This window comes from Hylobates moloch, unplaced genomic scaffold, assembly GCF_009828535.3.
Source record: "Hylobates moloch isolate HMO894 unplaced genomic scaffold, HMol_V3 SCAFFOLD_3, whole genome shotgun sequence".
Lineage (NCBI taxonomy): Eukaryota > Metazoa > Chordata > Mammalia > Primates > Hylobatidae > Hylobates > Hylobates moloch.
Window position 1 is genome coordinate 147,921,403 of NW_026652278.1, and position 17,950 is coordinate 147,939,352.

At 38.4% G+C, this 17,950-nt stretch overlaps 1 protein-coding gene across 7 annotated transcripts in view; it reads left to right on the plus strand.

The window, feature by feature from the left end:
* RAPGEF2 (Rap guanine nucleotide exchange factor 2) overlaps positions 1 to 17,950 on the plus strand; it is a 257,309-nt gene that overhangs the window by 99,611 nt on the left and 139,748 nt on the right. For all 7 annotated transcript variants that reach the window (XM_032148637.2, XM_032148647.2, XM_032148641.2 and 4 more), the window contains exon 4: positions 8,697 to 8,780. In XM_032148637.2, the coding sequence (XP_032004528.1) occupies positions 8,697 to 8,780 (84 nt within the window). The remainder of the gene's footprint in view (positions 1 to 8,696; positions 8,781 to 17,950) is intronic.

A 17,950-nucleotide genomic window follows, 5' to 3' on the forward strand; every position in this document is an offset into this window, starting at 1 on the left:
GAGTCTCTTCTTGTAGCCCATACACCCTCCTTGTTTCATATTTTGTCAGGATCATCTAGGAAAGCACTGACTTCTAGTTCCAGTTTGCTTAGATTTTGCATGGGCACCATTCTTTCTGTTTCTGTTTATTGCTCCTCCACTCCTGAAAACCCCCCAAAACTTAGATGGCCATGTTTGTGGCTGTTGGGAGTCTTGTTTTGAGCCGATGGTCTTCTAGGATCAGCATCCTTTGCCCACAGCCACTTCCGCAACGCCTGCCACTCTGTTTTGTTTCAACTCTCTTCTCTCTCCTTGTCAGTCCCCCTTGGCTTTTCTTTCTTTCTTCGTTTTTTTGGCGGAGTTTTGCTCTTGTTGCCCAGGCTGGAGTGCAGTGGCACGATCTTGGCCCACTGCAACCTCTGCCTCCTGGGAGGCGATTTTCTTGCCTCAGCCTCCCGAGTAGTTGGGACTACAGGCGCCTGCCATCATGCCTGGCTAATTTTTGTATTTTTAGTAGAGACGGGGTTTCACCATGTTGGCCAGGTAGATCTCAAACTCCTGACCTCAGGTGATCCACCTGCCTCTGCCTCCTAAAGTGCTGGGATTACAGGCGTGAACCACTGTGCCTGGCCTCCATGAGCAACCTTTTTGGCTGACTGAGCCTCACTTAAGTTTTCACATTGTATTAACAGCTGAATGAAGTAGCATTTTCACAGTTATTTTCTTGCCATCTAATAATTGTCTTTGCTGATTTAATCAGTTTTCTTTGGACTACTAAGCTGTAGTAGCAAAGGGTTACCATAGAGACTGGAAGAAAGTGACTCACTTTCCTTGGAATATACCAAAACACTTCTCAGAGGAGGTGATAGTTAACCTGGAACTAGAAGGATGAGTAATAAATTTACAAGATAAAATATACTATTTAGAAGCTAGACTGCATGATGCACAGTTCCTGCCTTGAAAGGAAGTTCATTGTAGTTGGAAGAAGATGCTCAGGAATAAGAAATCATTTCAGAAAAACATTAAACAATGAAATCAGATGGGCTAAGTATTTTAGAGTTTGGAAAACTGAGTGAGAAGATTTTCTTAAAGTAGTAGTTTTTGAGCCATCTCTTAAGGTACAGTGGGGATGTAAAGGGTAGATAGAGAGAGGTAAACATCTTGAACAGCATGGCAGAGTTGGAAGGAACAGAAGGAAAGCAGCCAGTCAGGAGCAGCAGGTTGTGTTGAGGGGTAGTAGGAAGGAAGGCGGGAGAGGTGAGGGGGTCAGATCAAGTTCTTTCAGTTCCCTTGTCAACTTCAACTTGATCGCTTGCATTTACTGGCCGCCTCCTTAAATGAGAATGTGGAGCGGCATACACAGCTCTTTCCCATGGAGAGAGTGCCACCTTGTGGATCTCTAGGATATTGCCAAGGAGGCTCTTAGATTCTGGCTCCATTTTTCCATTTACTGGTAAACTGAAGTTTACATCTTTGACTTTCAAGCACTTTAATACCTTACCTGGGTTCCTGTCTATTCAGTTCATTAATTTACTTATTAAGAAAATATTTGAGTGCCAATCAAGCATTATATAGTGTATATATTGGGGGTACTTAAGAGTTAGAGTAGTTTAAAAACTATTGAGGAGAAACTCCTAATGTGAATAATTATGACGCTCTGGCACCTGCTTCACGTGAGCATGTACACAGGGCACTGGGAAGCTGGAAGAAAGTGACTCACTTTCCTTGGAATATACCAAAACACTTCTCAGAGGAGGTGATAGTTAACCTGGAACTAGAAGGATGAGTAATAAATTTACAAGATAAAATATACTATTTAGAAGCTAGACTGCAGGTTTGTTCAAAACCTTTGTGGCATAGGTGGAAAAAAAATGTGTGGCGTGGCCGAACAGGATGAAGTTTGCAGCATAAAGAATGTTGGGGTTGGGAGGAGAAAGCAAAGCTGTAGGTTGGTCCTTTCAGAGACGATCGTAAGAGAGGAAAGGAGATGAAGAGAACTAGTATTTTTTTGTACCCGTCATGCAAGGTACTGCATACATATTGTTTCATTAAATAAAAGGAGCTCTGTGAAGAAGGCATCAATGTCTTCCATTTTGCAGTTGAGGAACTAGAATCTCAGAATTTGACTTTACCAGGATCACGTGGCTAGTGTGGAAGAAGGAATCTGTGCTCTAGAACCTGTGCTCTTTGCACAGCCTTTTCCTGCTTCCTTCATGGGCTCTGCCAGGGGGTTTGGACCTTCTCCTGTGAAGAACCATGGGGTTCATCAGAAGGATGTCATCTGATCCAATTTACCTGAGCAAATGATCACTGAAATGTTTCCCAGCTTCTACTAGGCATGATGCACAGTTCTTGCCTTGAAAGGAAGTTCATTGTAGTTGGAAGAAGATGCTCAGGAATAAGAAATCATTTCAGAAAAACATAAAACAATGAAATTAGATGGGCTAAGTATTTTAGAGTTTGGAAAACTGTGAGTGAGAAGATTTTCTTAAAGTAGTAGTTTTTGAGCCATCTCTTAAGGTACAGTGGGATGTAGAGGGTAGATAGAGAGAGGTAAACATCTTGAACAGCATGGCAGAGTTGGAAGGAACAGAAGGAAAGCAGCCAGTCAGGAGCAGCAGGTTATGTTGAGGGGTAGTAGGAAGGAAGGCGGGAGAGGTGAGGGGGTCAGATCAAGTATTTCCCTCATGCCCATTATTCTTCATTTAGACTTGGGATAATGCTCAGTGGGGATCATACTGTTCTGATTGCCCCAGAGGCTTTCTATCTGTTTACACTGGAAGGTGAACTGATCATTTTATAATGGTCTGTATTTGGTTTTGTTTGGCTTCGTTAATTTCCTTCCTGTTGATGAAAAACAGAAACAGGAGCCTTTTAGAGTTTCTCATTATAAACCAGGGCTTTTGTGACTTCTGTTTTGTCCATTGTAGGATGAGATGTATTGAAATCAAATCAGTTGTCCATTGTGGTTCCTAGCTCAAGATCCTGTGGTCAAATTCTGAGATTCTAAGAAGGATTAGGTCTTCTGTAAGCATGAATTCCCCTGATTAGAGAGACTCGCAAGTACTGCTTTCCTATACGAACCTCTTTAGTCTTCAGATTTCTCTTTTTTGCCCAGTACTGGTGTTGTCAGGTTATTTGGAAATCCTCAGTCAGGGTTCTTTCAGGATTAAGCTTTGGCATTTCAGCAACACTTGAAGGGGCTCCTTTGCTCATAATTAAAAAAAAATATATTTGAGGAAAAATTAAAATAACACTGATTAATACAATGCATGTACCTAGTTGCATGGATATTAATAGAGTTGTACTTTTTTTTCCTGCCATTTGTTCCTCTTGGGACTTCATATCGAGACCATTTTTCTGAAAATTTTTCAGAGTTGGCCAGCCCCATATGTAAGAAACATCCAGGATATTTGTTTAAAAGTCACTTTGATGGATCTCCTATCTAATGATCAGAAACCGGGGAATTGGGTGGGATAGATGCATTTTAAATTAACATCTTAGGTGATTCATTTGCACATCAGGGCGTGAGAACTAATGGATAGAATAGAATCTCAGTGTTAGTCTTAGATATTTATTATTATTATTACCACTATACTTACTTCTTGTCTTACAATGTGGTTACATCCCAATAAACCCACTATATGTTGAAAATGTCCTGAGTCAAAATGCAGTTAATGTACCTAGCCTACTGAACATCATTGCTTAGCCTAATGATATGGTTTGGCTCTATGTCCCCACCCAAATCTCGTGTCAAATTGTTGTCCCGTTGCGGGAGGGACCTGGTGGGAGGTGATTGGATCATGGGGGCAGATTTCCCCTGTGCTGTTCTCATGATAGTGGATGAGTGCTCATGAGATCTGGTGGTTTAAACGTGTGTAGCACTTCCCTCTTTGCTTTCTTTTCTGCTCCGCCATGGTAAGACATATTTGCTTCCCCTTTGCCTTCCCCCATGATTGTAAGTTTCCTGAGGTCTCCCCAGTCATGCTTCCTGTACAGCCTGCGGAACTGTGAGCCAGTTAAACCTTTTCTCAAGTTACCAGTCCCAGGTAGTTCTTTACAGCAGTGTGAGAACCGACACATACACTTAGGCTACCGTAAACATGCTCAGAACACTTACATTAGCCTACAGTTGGGCAGGATTTTTTTTTTTTTTTTTTTGAGACGGAGTCTTGCTCTGTCACCCAGGCTGGAGTGCAGTGGTGCGATCTCGGCCTCACTGCAAGCTCCGCCTCCCGGGTTCATGCCATTCTCCTGCCTCAGCCTCCCGAGTAGCTGGGACTACTGGCACCGCCACCATGCCCGGCTAATTTTTTTTGCATTTTTAGTAGAGACGGGGTTTCACCGTGTTAACCAGGATGGTCTTGATCTCCTGACCTCGTGATCCACCCGCCTCGGCCTTCGAAAGTGCTGGGATTACAAGCGTGAGCCACCGCGCCCGGCTGCGCAGGATCTTTTAACACAAAGCCTATTTTATAACAAACTGTTGAGTACCTCATGTAATTTATCGGATATTCTACTGAAAATGAAAAGCAGAATCGTTGTGGTACTGGAAGTTGAGTGTGTCGTAAAGACGAAAAAGCTTGTCAGACCATTGGAAGTTGGGCACCGTCTGTACTATTATTATTATTGTCAGTCTTCTTCTAACCAGCTTCATTGCCTGGAAGTGAGGTCTCAATTTGCATATCCTTTAAGTACTGAACAATTTACTGCTGCTACTACTAAGTACTATTTTCATAATTTCAGTTTCATTTTTCTTAAAAAAAAAGTCACTTTCCCATTTTTACATACACATGTAAAAACCCTCCAGTAACAGCTGCAGTGTGGAAAGGAAGTGTTTGCAGACCTTGAAGGGAAGCACGTTGTACCCCACACGGAAACTCTGCCTGCCTGAGGCATGATTGTAAGTGAAAAGAGTAAGCATGGTTAGTTCAGTGCTTTCTAATAAAGTAAGGGGAATTTTCTAGACTAGTAAGACTAAATAAAACAGATTTTGATGCTGACACCTCACAGCAAGGAATTTTCATAACAGGAACTAAACATGAATTCTATGGAGGATGGATAGGAGGAGAGGAGAGGGGTTTTTCTACCTTACAACTATTTCCAGAACATCTGTAAAATAAGATTCACTGTTTTTTGTATTCTTACATTTCTTAACTGTGTATTCTTACTTTTAATTAACTTACTTTTCCAAAATCTGAATCCTTAGAAGAGATAACTCAAAGAAATTTTGCTTATCATATGTGGCCTGGCATGTGGGAAATGCTTACTGAATTTAATAAATGTTGATTGAATGGTCATTCTCTGCAAATGCCTACTAAAGCAAATATAACTTTTGCAAGTTAACTTTGGATTCTTTGGGGAATGTAGAGAAACAGCCTATCAGATAAACAAAATTGTAATAAGTGGTAGAGATTACCACTTACCTTCACATCCTCAAATCTTTCCCATGGATTTCCTGATATAAAGAGTCAACCCTAAATATAGGCTAATCGATGGTTGTTAAGAATGCTAGAGCATTCACTGCCGCAGTATTTTACCGACTTTGAACGTTGGTTGCCTTTCACTTCAAGTGTGTTTTATTATCAGTGCCAGCAGAGCTGAGTTTGTAAGCCTTGTACTTAATTTGTCCATATTATTTTTGCCTTCAGAGTTGACAGACATGAAATAATTGAAAAGCCAGCTAATGTTTGTTATTTCTCTCTGTCACAGATAATCTAGATCATGGTGCCATTTATTGTACTTTCTAACATGTTAACTCTATTAGTTGTCACTGAATAATTATTTGCATTTAATGATCACGAACTGTTCATTTAATCCTTGCAGCAGCTCTAGTAACTTGCCCGAGGCCACATAGTTAGGAAGTGGCGATCTACTGTAATTTCCTATTTTTCTAGATTTTATTTCCTTGGGCCAACCTTTTTTGTGATAAACGGAACATTGTAAAAACAGATTTTAAAAAGTTTACAGAGTATTTTTTGCCCGCTTTCTGTTTTAGTGTTTCACCATTTGTTATTTAAAAATTATTAAACTAGTTTTGAGTCTGGAATAACAGTTTTACTTGGCATAATTCAGAATTTGAGAATAATGCTGTCATATTAATAAAGACAAATAAGTTTTTTTCACAAACCAGACGAATGATTGCTGGTTGCAAGAGCTAATGATTAAAAACTGAGGAGACAAAAATATGAATTACTCTTTGAAGTACTTTGCATTTTCACTTGAGAAATCTTTTTATTTTTATGGTTCTGCATTCAGACTGAACTCTTTGACAATGTTTTTCCTTTATGTTTTCTTGAGGCATTGCTGTTGAGCTAAGTAGTCATGAATTTGGTGAAGAATGGACTTGGTGCGAAAGATGTTCCACTGCTGATTCACTTTGGAAGCAGATAGCACAGTGAAAATGATTAGGCGATAGTGATTGACATTATTAAGTAATGTAATTATTCACAGTTGTAAATAGAATTTAGTGTCTTCTAAAAACTTTTTAATGTCACAATACAGAAACCAAACAAAACAAGGACTTGGCAGAAATTGCTGAAGACTCCCTTGCAACGTGCATATGGTTCATGGGGATCTGAGAGGAGCATAGTGTGCAGCGTCCATGATGTACTCTTGAAAGAAATGGGGTGTGCTCTGTGCTTCGTTTCTACTCCTCCCACTGGCTGAAGCGTGGATGTAGTGGATGAGATTTGGACCTGTCACCCTAGAATATGAGATGGAAGCCATGGGTTGAGGACGCTGAACCACAAAATAGAAAGTGTGGCTTCCCAATATCGTGGAAACATCTTATCAGTCTTGGACTTCCCGTGTTCAGACTATTTTGTGTGTGAGAGAGAAATGAACTTCCTCCTTGGTTATGTTATGCCATTGCTATATTTAGATTTTTGTTTTAATAGTAGCTGAGTTTATGCCCTAATAAATTTGATGCAATTGACTATATATGATAAAATAACTTATTCATGGCAGAGAGCACCATAAACCAAGTCCAAGGGTAAGCAGCAAACTGGGAGAAAAGATATTCACAGCACATGTTTTCAGAAGGCCAATTTTTATGAAGTACCCCTAGGAAAAAAAAACCTCACAATTTTGTTTTGTTTTGTTTTTGAGACAGTCTCTTGCCATGTCACCCAGGCTGGAGTGCAGTAGCACAATCTCAGCTCACTGCACCTTCTGCCTCCCGGGTTCAAGTGATTCTCCTGCCTCAGCCTCCCAAGTAGCTGAGATTACAGGCATGAGCCACCACGCTGGCTAATTTTTTTGTATTTTTAGTAGAGACGGGGTTTCACCATGTTGGCCAGGCTGGTCTTGAACTCCTGACCTCAGGTGATCCGTCTGCCTCAGCCTCCCAAAGTGCTGAGATTATAGGTGTGAGCCACCACGCCCAGCCAAAAAAAAAAAACCTCACAATTAATTAGAGACTTAGAGTAATTAATTAGAGACTTAGTTAAAAGTTATGAAGTGATTTTACAAAAAAGAAATAGAAACGACTCACGAACTTAAAAAAGATGGTCTTATAAGAAAAACAAATGAAAAACAAACTGAGTTATCATTTTCACCAAGCCAATTGGCAAAACATCCAAAAGCACTAAAGTCACCCTGACCTTGCGAGGCGGTGGCATCCCATGGCCTTTGCACTCACACTTCTGACCCTCCCTGCCTATTGCCTGGAATGCTGCTCCCTTCAAGATCCACGTGGCTAACTCACCTCCTTTGCTCAAATGTCTTCTCTATGAGACTTGAATGTAATCTCCATGAGGGCAGGGATCTTTTTGTTGTTGTTCCCTGACATATCCTAAACATCCAGAAAAGCCTTCCACATAAAATTTGTCAATATTTGTTAAATTATAACAAACTATATTAGTAAGGTTGTGGGGAAGTAGGTAGGCATATAAATCGCTAACTACCTGTGGAGGACAGTTTGACAATACTTAACAAGATTACTATGTATGTGCTCCTAGACCCGACAGTTGCCCTTCTTCCAGCTCCTACTGTATGTACAAAATTACTATTGCAGTTTTTATTTGTTTTTGTATAATTGTATAATATTGAAAACAATGGGAAATGACTATCAGTAGGGGGTTGCTTAAGTCAAATATGGCACATCCATACAATGGAAAGGAATGCTCTACAGCAGTAAAAAGAGTGCTCAACAAAGCTATCTTGATGAAAAGATCTCTAAGAGTTATCACAAAAGAAAAGAACTGTGTAGAGTGTACTGTCTTTTCTGTAACAAAGAAAAAAAATGGTGGGAGGGATAAGAATATATGTCCATTATTGTGTGTGTATACATAAAGAAATTCTAAAAGAATACCAAAGAAATAGTGGAGAAATGTGAGAACTTGCTAGACAGGGAAAATGATTAGAAATAGTAAGTTTCACTGATAGCTCTGGATATTTTTTCATTTTATGAAGCAAGTGAAAGTATTTCATGTTCAAAAAAAGTAAAAAAACTTAGAATGGTAGGTGCTATAGGTCTAAAGAACATTTGAAACATTTAAATGTACTAATAAATATATTTTGTGTATTTCAGGGATATAAAGTAATTTGTAAAAACGATTTCAGTAGTTGAATAATGGTATTTTTATGAATGTGTTCTATGCTATTCTTTATTATTTTAAAAGTAATACGGGTGCTGCACTTCATGCTATATATTTTAATTTTTTTGTTGTTGTTGTTATAGGTAACAATCTGATTCTGTTACCTTTTCTTTTCAGCCCCGATGATATTGGGACCTGCTGGTATATCCTTCTTTCTGGTTCCGTGTTCATCAAGGAATCCATGTTTCTTCCAAGAAGCAGGTATCCTATAGACATTCTATAATAGATTATCCATGAAGCTTGAAATTCTTTTGCAGAATTGAGTTCTAAAATTCTTTTCTCTTCCTGTGTCCTCTTCTGCTGATGCAAAGCAAGACAGTACTTTGGGGTGTTGATGCATGAATCTTTAAGAAATACCTTTGTTTTGTGTATACTTTTCCAGTCTCTTTAACAAAGGGCAAGAACAGAAAACGTGCTGATGACATGTGTATTTGTTACATGATCATGTCAGCTGTGTTGAGGGCACATTTGCTCCTAGGGAATAAAATCAGTTCAAGATAGCTTAGATAAAGGGGGACTAACTTAAAGAGTATAGTGGCAGTCTCATAAACATCTAAAGAGAGGCAGAGAAAGTTCATTAAGACCACATGAGACTAGAAATGGAAAGCCAGGGACTTTGATTGACATTTTTTGCTTCTCAAGACCATATGGCCTTTCATTTTTGCATTTGTCTGTGGATTGGCTACCTGCTCTGTAAGGCTGTTAATTCCTTTCTCCCTGTGTCTTTGGCTTGTATGTGCTGACTACTCACCTACGGCCTTATGTCCCTAATGTTTACATTGTTTGACTGCAGTGCTGGTCTTGTTTTTAGATTCCTCAGGATACAATCTGACTGGCCTGGGTTGGGGCGGATGTATTCCTCTGTTCCAACCAGCTGTGGCCAGAAAGGGTTAGGGCTCATCTGTTACATACATGATTGACTAGATTCAGGTTCCCCAAGGGTGTCAGCTACTGAGTTTCAGTAGTTATGTTTCTATGTATTTTCACAAGTAAATAATTTTTACTAAAGGTTTTAAAATTTTATATTTTTATTTTAAATTACTAAATAAATATTTTATTTGAATTGACTAAAGTACAGGGATTGCCCCTTTCTGTCACTTAGCTCTTCTATAAAAATAATCAAATGTCTTGTTGATAAAAATTCTGAATGGGTCAGGGTCATATTAAGAATCTATTTGAAAGATGTGAACAAATTTTTATAAAAGGTTAGAGTCTGAAACAAGGAGAGGTAATTTTACACTGTAGAGAAAGATCAGCCTGGGTGTGGTAGCTGACGTAAGTATAATGGGCTTTTGGTGGCCAGAATGCTAGTGAAGGAGTGCCAGAGGCACGTTGCATCTAATTAAAAATAATCTCGGGTGCGATTCTCATGCCTCTTTGCCCTTCTACTTCTTTGAGGTCAAATTGGCAAACATAGTCTCTTTGGAAAATGGTCACATGAGAGAGGGAAGCCCTATTGCCTGCTTGTTCCTGTAGTAGCAATAGTCTTAGAAATGATGCTAGCATTGGTGGTGGTGGCAGTAGTAATAGAGATAGTAATAATTGTAGTAGTAAAAATAATAGTAATAAAAGAATGATGACAAAATAGCTAAGCTTGTACAGTATTTTCCATTTACCAGGCACCATTTTAAATGTTTTGTATATATTAAATAATTCCATAACTCTCCTTTGAAGTGGGTACAGTTATTACCTGTATTTTATGAATGAGGAAACGATGGTAATACAGGATGGAGGGTGGTTGTACCTCCTGGAAATCTGCCTAGAAAGCCTAGAGTGACCCTGTGAGCCAGCTTCGATAATTCTAGGAATTCTGTTTTCTGTAGGAATGTCTCCATTGGAATCGTAAAGCTCTTCCACTCCTTCCGACTCAGGACCTGCTATTTGGTCCCTTTTTGGAGGTTCTGTCTGACTCTATTTCTGAACTTAAAAGAAGGTGCTGGCAAATAGTATTTAAGCATTGGCATATTTTAAAAATTACTTATAATTTAATATAAAAGTAGTAATTACTACATACATTTTCAAAAATAAAGAGAAGAAACATTATCAGCTGGAATCTTCTCATCCAAGATAATCATTCTTTAATAGTATTTTTTCTCTACAGTTATATGCTTGTATTTAAGATCATGCTTTAAATACAATTTAATGTCTTCCTTATTCTGGTTAAAGAATATATGTGTTGCCTTATAATATTAAAAATTCTTCATAAAAAGATTTACTCTTTATAACTTTTAATGCCTATTTAACATTCAGTTATTTGAACTTTCCACAATTTAGGTAATAATTTTAAAGGATACATTTTATTATAAATAATGCTGTAGCAAATGTAATTTGAAATTTATATCTTAAAAAGAACACTGATTGTGACTTTATCATCATCTTAATACAGGGTCTGTTGTACAAACTAAATCCATAAGACTGAAACCCTAGAACAGTGAAGAAGCCAGTAGTGGTCGTCCTTGACTACCAGCCATTATCAAGTAGTCAAGTAACAGCTTGTTCTAACTTCTGGAAAGGGAACTTAATGTTCAGAAGACTGCTATTCTAGAAAAAAGAGTTCTTGCAGTTCAGACTTATTTCTTGAGCACATTGGACTCTACGTCTAATTATTTTAAAAGATGACATAAGTTATTCTTTTTCTGGCTGGATGTCAAGTGCTTGCCAGTTAGTACTTTAATAGAACGAAAGAGGGAATGGCGGTTCCGACAGAATGACAAGCCAGTACTATATATAGGTTATTCCTTCATGTTACACCTGCTGACATTTGCACTGTCCAAGTTGTTTGTTTCCTTTGGGGATGTTGCCTTAGGAATAGGACTGAGATTGTTTTAATGAGAAAGAGTTTAATGGTGTTATGCTGAAGATTGGCATTAGTGATTCAGTATATTTCTCTTCCCAGAAAATATTGAGGTTCTATATGGATTAGGTATTACTGACAGTCCAGTTTCATAAAACAACTAGTTTACAGATGATTCTTCACCCCATGTTTTTATCATATAAGCCTGGAAATTGGTTATCAGTATATAATAAGTCAACTGAGCATTCTCTTGAAAGTGCCAACTCGTTTTGACGGGTGATTCACCTTGAAAGTACCCAAGTAGCTTCAACAACATTTTTATATTTTTGACGAATTCTTATGAAATTGTTTTGACACGTGATTTCATCCGGTGAAAAGGATGATATATGTGGCAGAAAATCTGTCATTTGTTTTCCGGATTTAATTAGCCTTATTGAAATCCTCAGTTGAAGTTTAAGTCAGCATTTTGTGTTTTTCTAATTTTTTTTCTTTTGTTTTTGTTATCTTCCTAGATAGATGAGGGTGGTTTGGGTATGTATTTTTACTTTGGTTGTTCGAACATGAGTATTGTTCTTTGTTAAGATTTGTAGAGCTTATGAATTCCTATGTGACTGTCAGTGACAGCTTGCTCACTCTTCTCCACTTCAAGCAGTTTCCATGATTATGAATGTTGTTTTTGTGAGTTTTATTTTTAATCTACTAGAAATTTGTCAAGTTTTGAAACATTGATATTTATACAATTGCCTGTAATGCCATGTATTTTATGTTGTTACATATATTGTTGCCTTCAGATAGAGCTAAACTCTTATTTGAATTACAGTTTGTATTGAAGCAAGGTACAATTTATAGTTATTGTTTTCTTAAAAGTCTTATTTAAAATGAGTTCAGTTTCTTTGTATCAATGGAAGATTGCTATCAAAGGTAATTTAAGAATGGAGTGTGTGGGGTGAGAGAGAATATTTGCCATAGGTGAATATAGGAACAGTGCAAACTGTGATGTGTTTTTTTCAGATCTGTGAGTGAAGCAATTGTGGACACTCTGTTGTAAGGTTGTGTGCTGCATAACTTTATGAGGTGCTGATTACACCCATAGTCATTGTAGGTTGATTTATTAAAATAATTGACAGGCAGAGGGTAGTAAGAAGAAGGAGTTTTTCCTACATAATATTTTCAGAGGCATCATTTGCAACAGCTATGGGGCTAGAAAGCAATAGATGAAGATTATCTTACGAGGTTGCAGATTTAGAAATGGTTTTCTAATGTACCTTTGCTTTATGCTATTGTACATAATGGATAGGAAAATATTGACAATCTTCATTGCCCCTGATTACCCTAAATCAGTATATTTAAAAAATTATAATAGAAATTGTGGAATTTAAAATTTTGTCTAAAATTACCCCATACTATGAATGATGAAGCTTATTTCCTAATAAAGTCACACTATGATAATGAGCCAATATATTATTTTTTGGCTGCTGACTTCCAGAAGGCTAGGAATTTATTAAAGATAGGTTCAGACTGTATTTCTAAATGTGTATCTAGCTCTTTAGACTATTTGTTAAAGAAGGAGATAGTTCACCTAGGTTTTATGTTAACTCATTGAGTTAGAGCCATTTTCTACTAATTTATCAGTCATTAAAAAACCTATTTGCAAAAGGAGAAAAAACAGTATACAATTTTTATTTTGTGGGGAGGGGGTTATGGAGTCTTACTCTGTCATCCAGGCTGGAGTGTAGTGGCACAATCTCAGCTCACTGCAGCCTCCGCCTTCCACCTTCAAGCAATTATCGTGCCTCGGCCTCCCAAGTAGTTGGTATTACAGGTGCCTACTACCACATCCTGCAATGTTTTGTATTTTTAGTGGAGACGAGGTTTCACCTTGTTGGCCAGGCTGCTCTCGAACTCCTGAACTCAAGTGATCCTCCCACCTTGGCCTCCCAAAATGCTGGGATTACAGGTGTGAGCCACTGCCAGTTTTTTGTTGTTGTTTGTTTGGTTTTTAAAGAGACAGGGTCTCAGTCTGTCATCTGGGCTTGAGTGCAATTAGCTCACTGTGGCCTCAACCTCCTAGGCTTAACGCATACTGTCTCCTCAGCCTCCCAAGTGACTGGAACTACAGGCACACACCAGCATGCCCTGCTGATCTGAAAAATATTTGGAGGGAAAGATGGGGTTCTTGCAGTGTTGCACAGGCTGGTCTTAAACTCCTGACCTCAAGCAATCCCCCCACCTTGACCTCCCAAAGTTCTAGGATTACAGGCGTGAGCTACTGCACCTGGCCTATGCTAGATATTTAAGACACAAACCATTCTTATACAGAGAAACTCTTTTTATGTTGGTCACAGTCTTAAAAAATCACTGCTATTGAAATGCTTAATCTGCTTTTCTTAATAAAATCAGTTTTATCATAGAAGTCTCAAAGGAAGGGTCTTTTAATAGAAATAGTCATGTGTACCATATTTAATCATAAACAACATCTTTATTGCTCTGATAGTTTAAAACTTTTTATATCTTTTATATAGAGCATTTGGAGAGGAATCTCTTCACTTTCTTTTATGTGGTGGCCAGGTAGGGACTGTAAGGTTGAAGGGAAATTAATCCCAGGGTAGCTATTAGTCTGGGAACTTCCAATATGCCAATAGGAGATTGGTAATTAAGGCTGGAAACCAGAGAGATGAGGACAAAGACTATACAGAGAGTGGAGGCTTCTGATGCATGGACTCTAGGGTCTGAAATACCAGATTATTTGGGCAGCAGACTTAGTAGGCAAAATAATCTATACTACAAGTGCGTTAAGAAATTTTATCTATAACTGAAAATGTACTGGCAGTGGGAACTGCTGTACTGTGAAGTGCCATCAAAATTGAGGTTTGCTTCAAGGGCCCTTTGCATGCTTATCTATGGGTTATTCTGCTCATTTTAAAACATTAATTGAAACTTGCATTGACCACACTCCTACTGTGTGGTCTCTACACTGAATCCTAGAGTATTCAAAAGAAGCAAGATGATCGACCCCTGCCATCATGTAACTTAGTATCTGCTTGGGGCGATGAGGCGGTTGCATAGGAAATAGAAAAAATTCCCTCAGTGTCATTGAACAAGTAAGTAGTACAGTGTAAATTGACGTGGCAAAGACCATACAGAATGCAAAATCATTTCAAAGACAGGGGTATTTTAATGTATGTGGAAGGTCATCAAGGGTGGCTCTTAAGGGGGCATTTTTTGAGTTGGGTTTATAATTTAGATTGTTGCAGAGTGGTCAGAAAGAAAATGTGGACATGATAAAGAACATGAGTGATGGCACAGAGATAGGATTCAGTGAGGACAATTCAAACATAGCCAACAGCTTGAGTGAGGGCAAAAGAATGAGATCAATTTATCTAGAATGCAAGTGTAGTTTAGGGAGTGAAATAGTTACAGAAGCATTGGTAATAGTGGCATTGATGAGAGCTCTACTTTGCAAAGCTGTATAACTCGGTTGGAAAGCCGGGACTGTTGGTAAATTAGGTTTCAGGTAACATTGGCAGAAGGTTGAAAGAAATGTGCATATCGTGTATTTGCACCACGTTGACTGTGTCCATTTACAATTAGTGCTTCTCCTTCATTGATACCAACTGTATCCATAATTTAAAAATTAAAATTGTGCTGTGGTACTCTTAATAATCACATTTTAAATTAGAGCTGGCAGCTATAATGAGAATAAGTGGAGAAACAGGACATTTAACTAATCAGTTTGGAGAGGCTGAAATACTATTCTCACTATGATTCACATGACAAACAATGAGCTACTTGAGTTTAAAAATTGCAGGCCTACTTTCTGCTTGCCGGTGCTACGTGATAAGTTAAGTGATTGCTCTGAGAGCCTGCAAGTTTTTTTTTAGTAGTGAAAGGAGGTAAAACAATGAATGAGTAGTTCTATATGTGGCAGAGACTGAAGACAAATTTACTTGTTTGTTTTCAAGTGGGATTATTTATTTTAATTTTGATTTTGATTTTAGATTTAGGGGGTACATATGCAGGTTTGTTACAAGGCTATATTGCTTGATGCTGAGGTTTGGGTTTGATTAAACCCATCACCCAGATAGTGAGCAAAGTATACAATAGGTAGCTTTTCAATTCTTGCCCCCTTCCTTCCTCCTCACTTTTGTAGTCCCCAGTGTTTGTTGTTGCCATGTTTATGTCCATGAGTACCTAATGTTTAGCTCCCACTTATAAGTGAGAACATGTGATATTTGGTTTTCTGTTTCTGTGTTGCGGCCTCCAGCTCCATCCATGTTGCTGCATAAGACATGATTCCATTCTTTTTTATGGCTATGTAGCATTCCATGGTGTACATGTACCACGTTGTCTTTATCCAGTCCACCACGGATGGGCACCTGGGTTGATTCCATGTCTTTGCTATTGTGAATAGTGCTGAGATGAATGTGCAAGTGCAGGTTTCTTTTTGGTAGAATGATTTCTTTTCCTTTGGTTATATACCCAGTAATGGGATGGCTGGGTCAAATGGCAGTTCTATTTTTATTTCTTTGAGAAATCTCCAACCTGTTCTCCACAATGTCTGAACTAATTTACATTCCCACCAATAGTGTATAAGTGTTTGCTTTTCTCCACAGCCTGGCCAGCATCTATTGTTTTTTGACATTTTAATATAGCCATTCTGAATGGTGTGAGATGGTATCTCACTGTGGCTTTGATTTGCATTTGTCTCATAATTATTGATGTTGAGCATTTTTTCATATGTTTATTGGCCACTTGTATGTGAAGAGAAATTTAAGTGTTTCTTATTTCATGTAAAGAGCTATATAGGATTAGAAAATCGTATTCTTGAAAGAGTACACATTTGTTATAAGTCATACAGTGACTTATTGGAGACGCCTTAAGGAGTATGGCATTTTAAAAATAACTCACTAGTGAATTTTGTTACAGAAGGGTAACTTTATTGGACATTAAACATATCCAAAAGGCATAAAGATAAGTGAGGGATGGAGTTCTGGAAGTTGTATATTCACGTAAGATTTACTTTCAGGTATTGGCAAAAATCACAGCTGGAGTGCAGATTAAGCATGGTAGGAGGGTGGTGATTGGAGAAGGAATGGAGGGGAAAAAGGAAAAACTACCAATTATGTTAAAACTGTCCTCATTGAGTTTTACAAGTAATATAGTGGTCTTATATACCCTTTTCTCCTACCGTGGGAAAATATCACTAACTTGTAATAGGATTAAATGAGGTAATACATAAGCTTTTTAGACAGTTTCTTTATAGAGAACATTATTAGAAGTTGTTGGCCTGGCACAATGGCTCGTGCCTCTAATCCCAGCACTTTGGGAGGCTGAGGCAGGCAGATCACCTGAGGTCAGGAGTTCAAGAACAGCCTGGCCAACATGGTGAAACCCCTTCTTTACTAAAAATACAACAAAATTAGTTGGGCTTGGTGGCACAAGTCTGTAGTCCCAGGTACTTGGGAGGATGAGGCATGAGAATCGCTTGAACTCGGGTGGCAAAGGTTGCAGTGAGCCGAGATCATGCCACTGCACTCCAGCCTGGGCAACAGAGCGAGATTCCATCTAAAAAAAAAAGAAGTTGTTTTCTTGAAAAGGAAAACCATAAGACTTTATTTAATTCATATTTGGAATGGCCTAAAGTTAGATGATGGAAGAATTAGTAAGGGCTACTAGGTGTGTAAGAACTGCTTACCTTAGGATTTGTCTTGTACAACTCATTATCATGTTATTTTTGCAGAAGCAGGTGATTGGGCGCTCTAATTGGCCAGTTAATAAGAGTACTAGGTTAGGCAGGGAGCCATCCATTTTAACCTAAAAATGTTCAATTTGATCTATGCATATATGTATAACTGAATCTACAACTGAGTTAAAATATACACATGTGCATAAATATATATTTGTTTGTGTGTATGTCTATCAGTTCGTCCTCTAGGACTTGACTCTGTTCCCTAACTCTTCTGCACTTATTTACCCTGCACCTAATCCAGCCACAGGTATAAAAAAACTGACATACCCATATTAGTTTTACAAAGCATTAACCTATGAAGTAATTATTAAGTAGATAGTTTATCAAGAATGGGCGGTATATGTATTGTTCTTTTTAAGATATTAATGTGTAAAACCTAATCACTACAAGGGATAGTGTCCCAACTTTATCTTTTTTTTTTTTTTTTTTTTTTTTGAGACGGAGTTTTGCTCTGTTGCCCAGGCTGGGACGCAGTGGTATGGTCTCGGCTCACTGCAAGCCCCGCCTCCCGAGTAGCTGGGACTACAGGCACCTGCCACCACACCCGGATAATTTTTTGTATTTTTAGTAGAGACGGGGTTTCACCGTGTTAGCCAGGATGGTCTCGATCGCCTGACCTCGTGATCTGCCCGCCTCAGCCTCCCAAAGTGCTGGGATTACAGGCGTGAGCCACTGCGCCCGGCCATAACTTTATCTTTGAAGAATTGTTTACCAAAAGGATTATTAAAAGTTATGAGCAAAAATGACGAGAACTGATTTCTAAAATCAGACATTACTCCAGGTTATTAGTCATGTCTTTTCAAGAGATTCCTTACCTTGGTGCTTAGT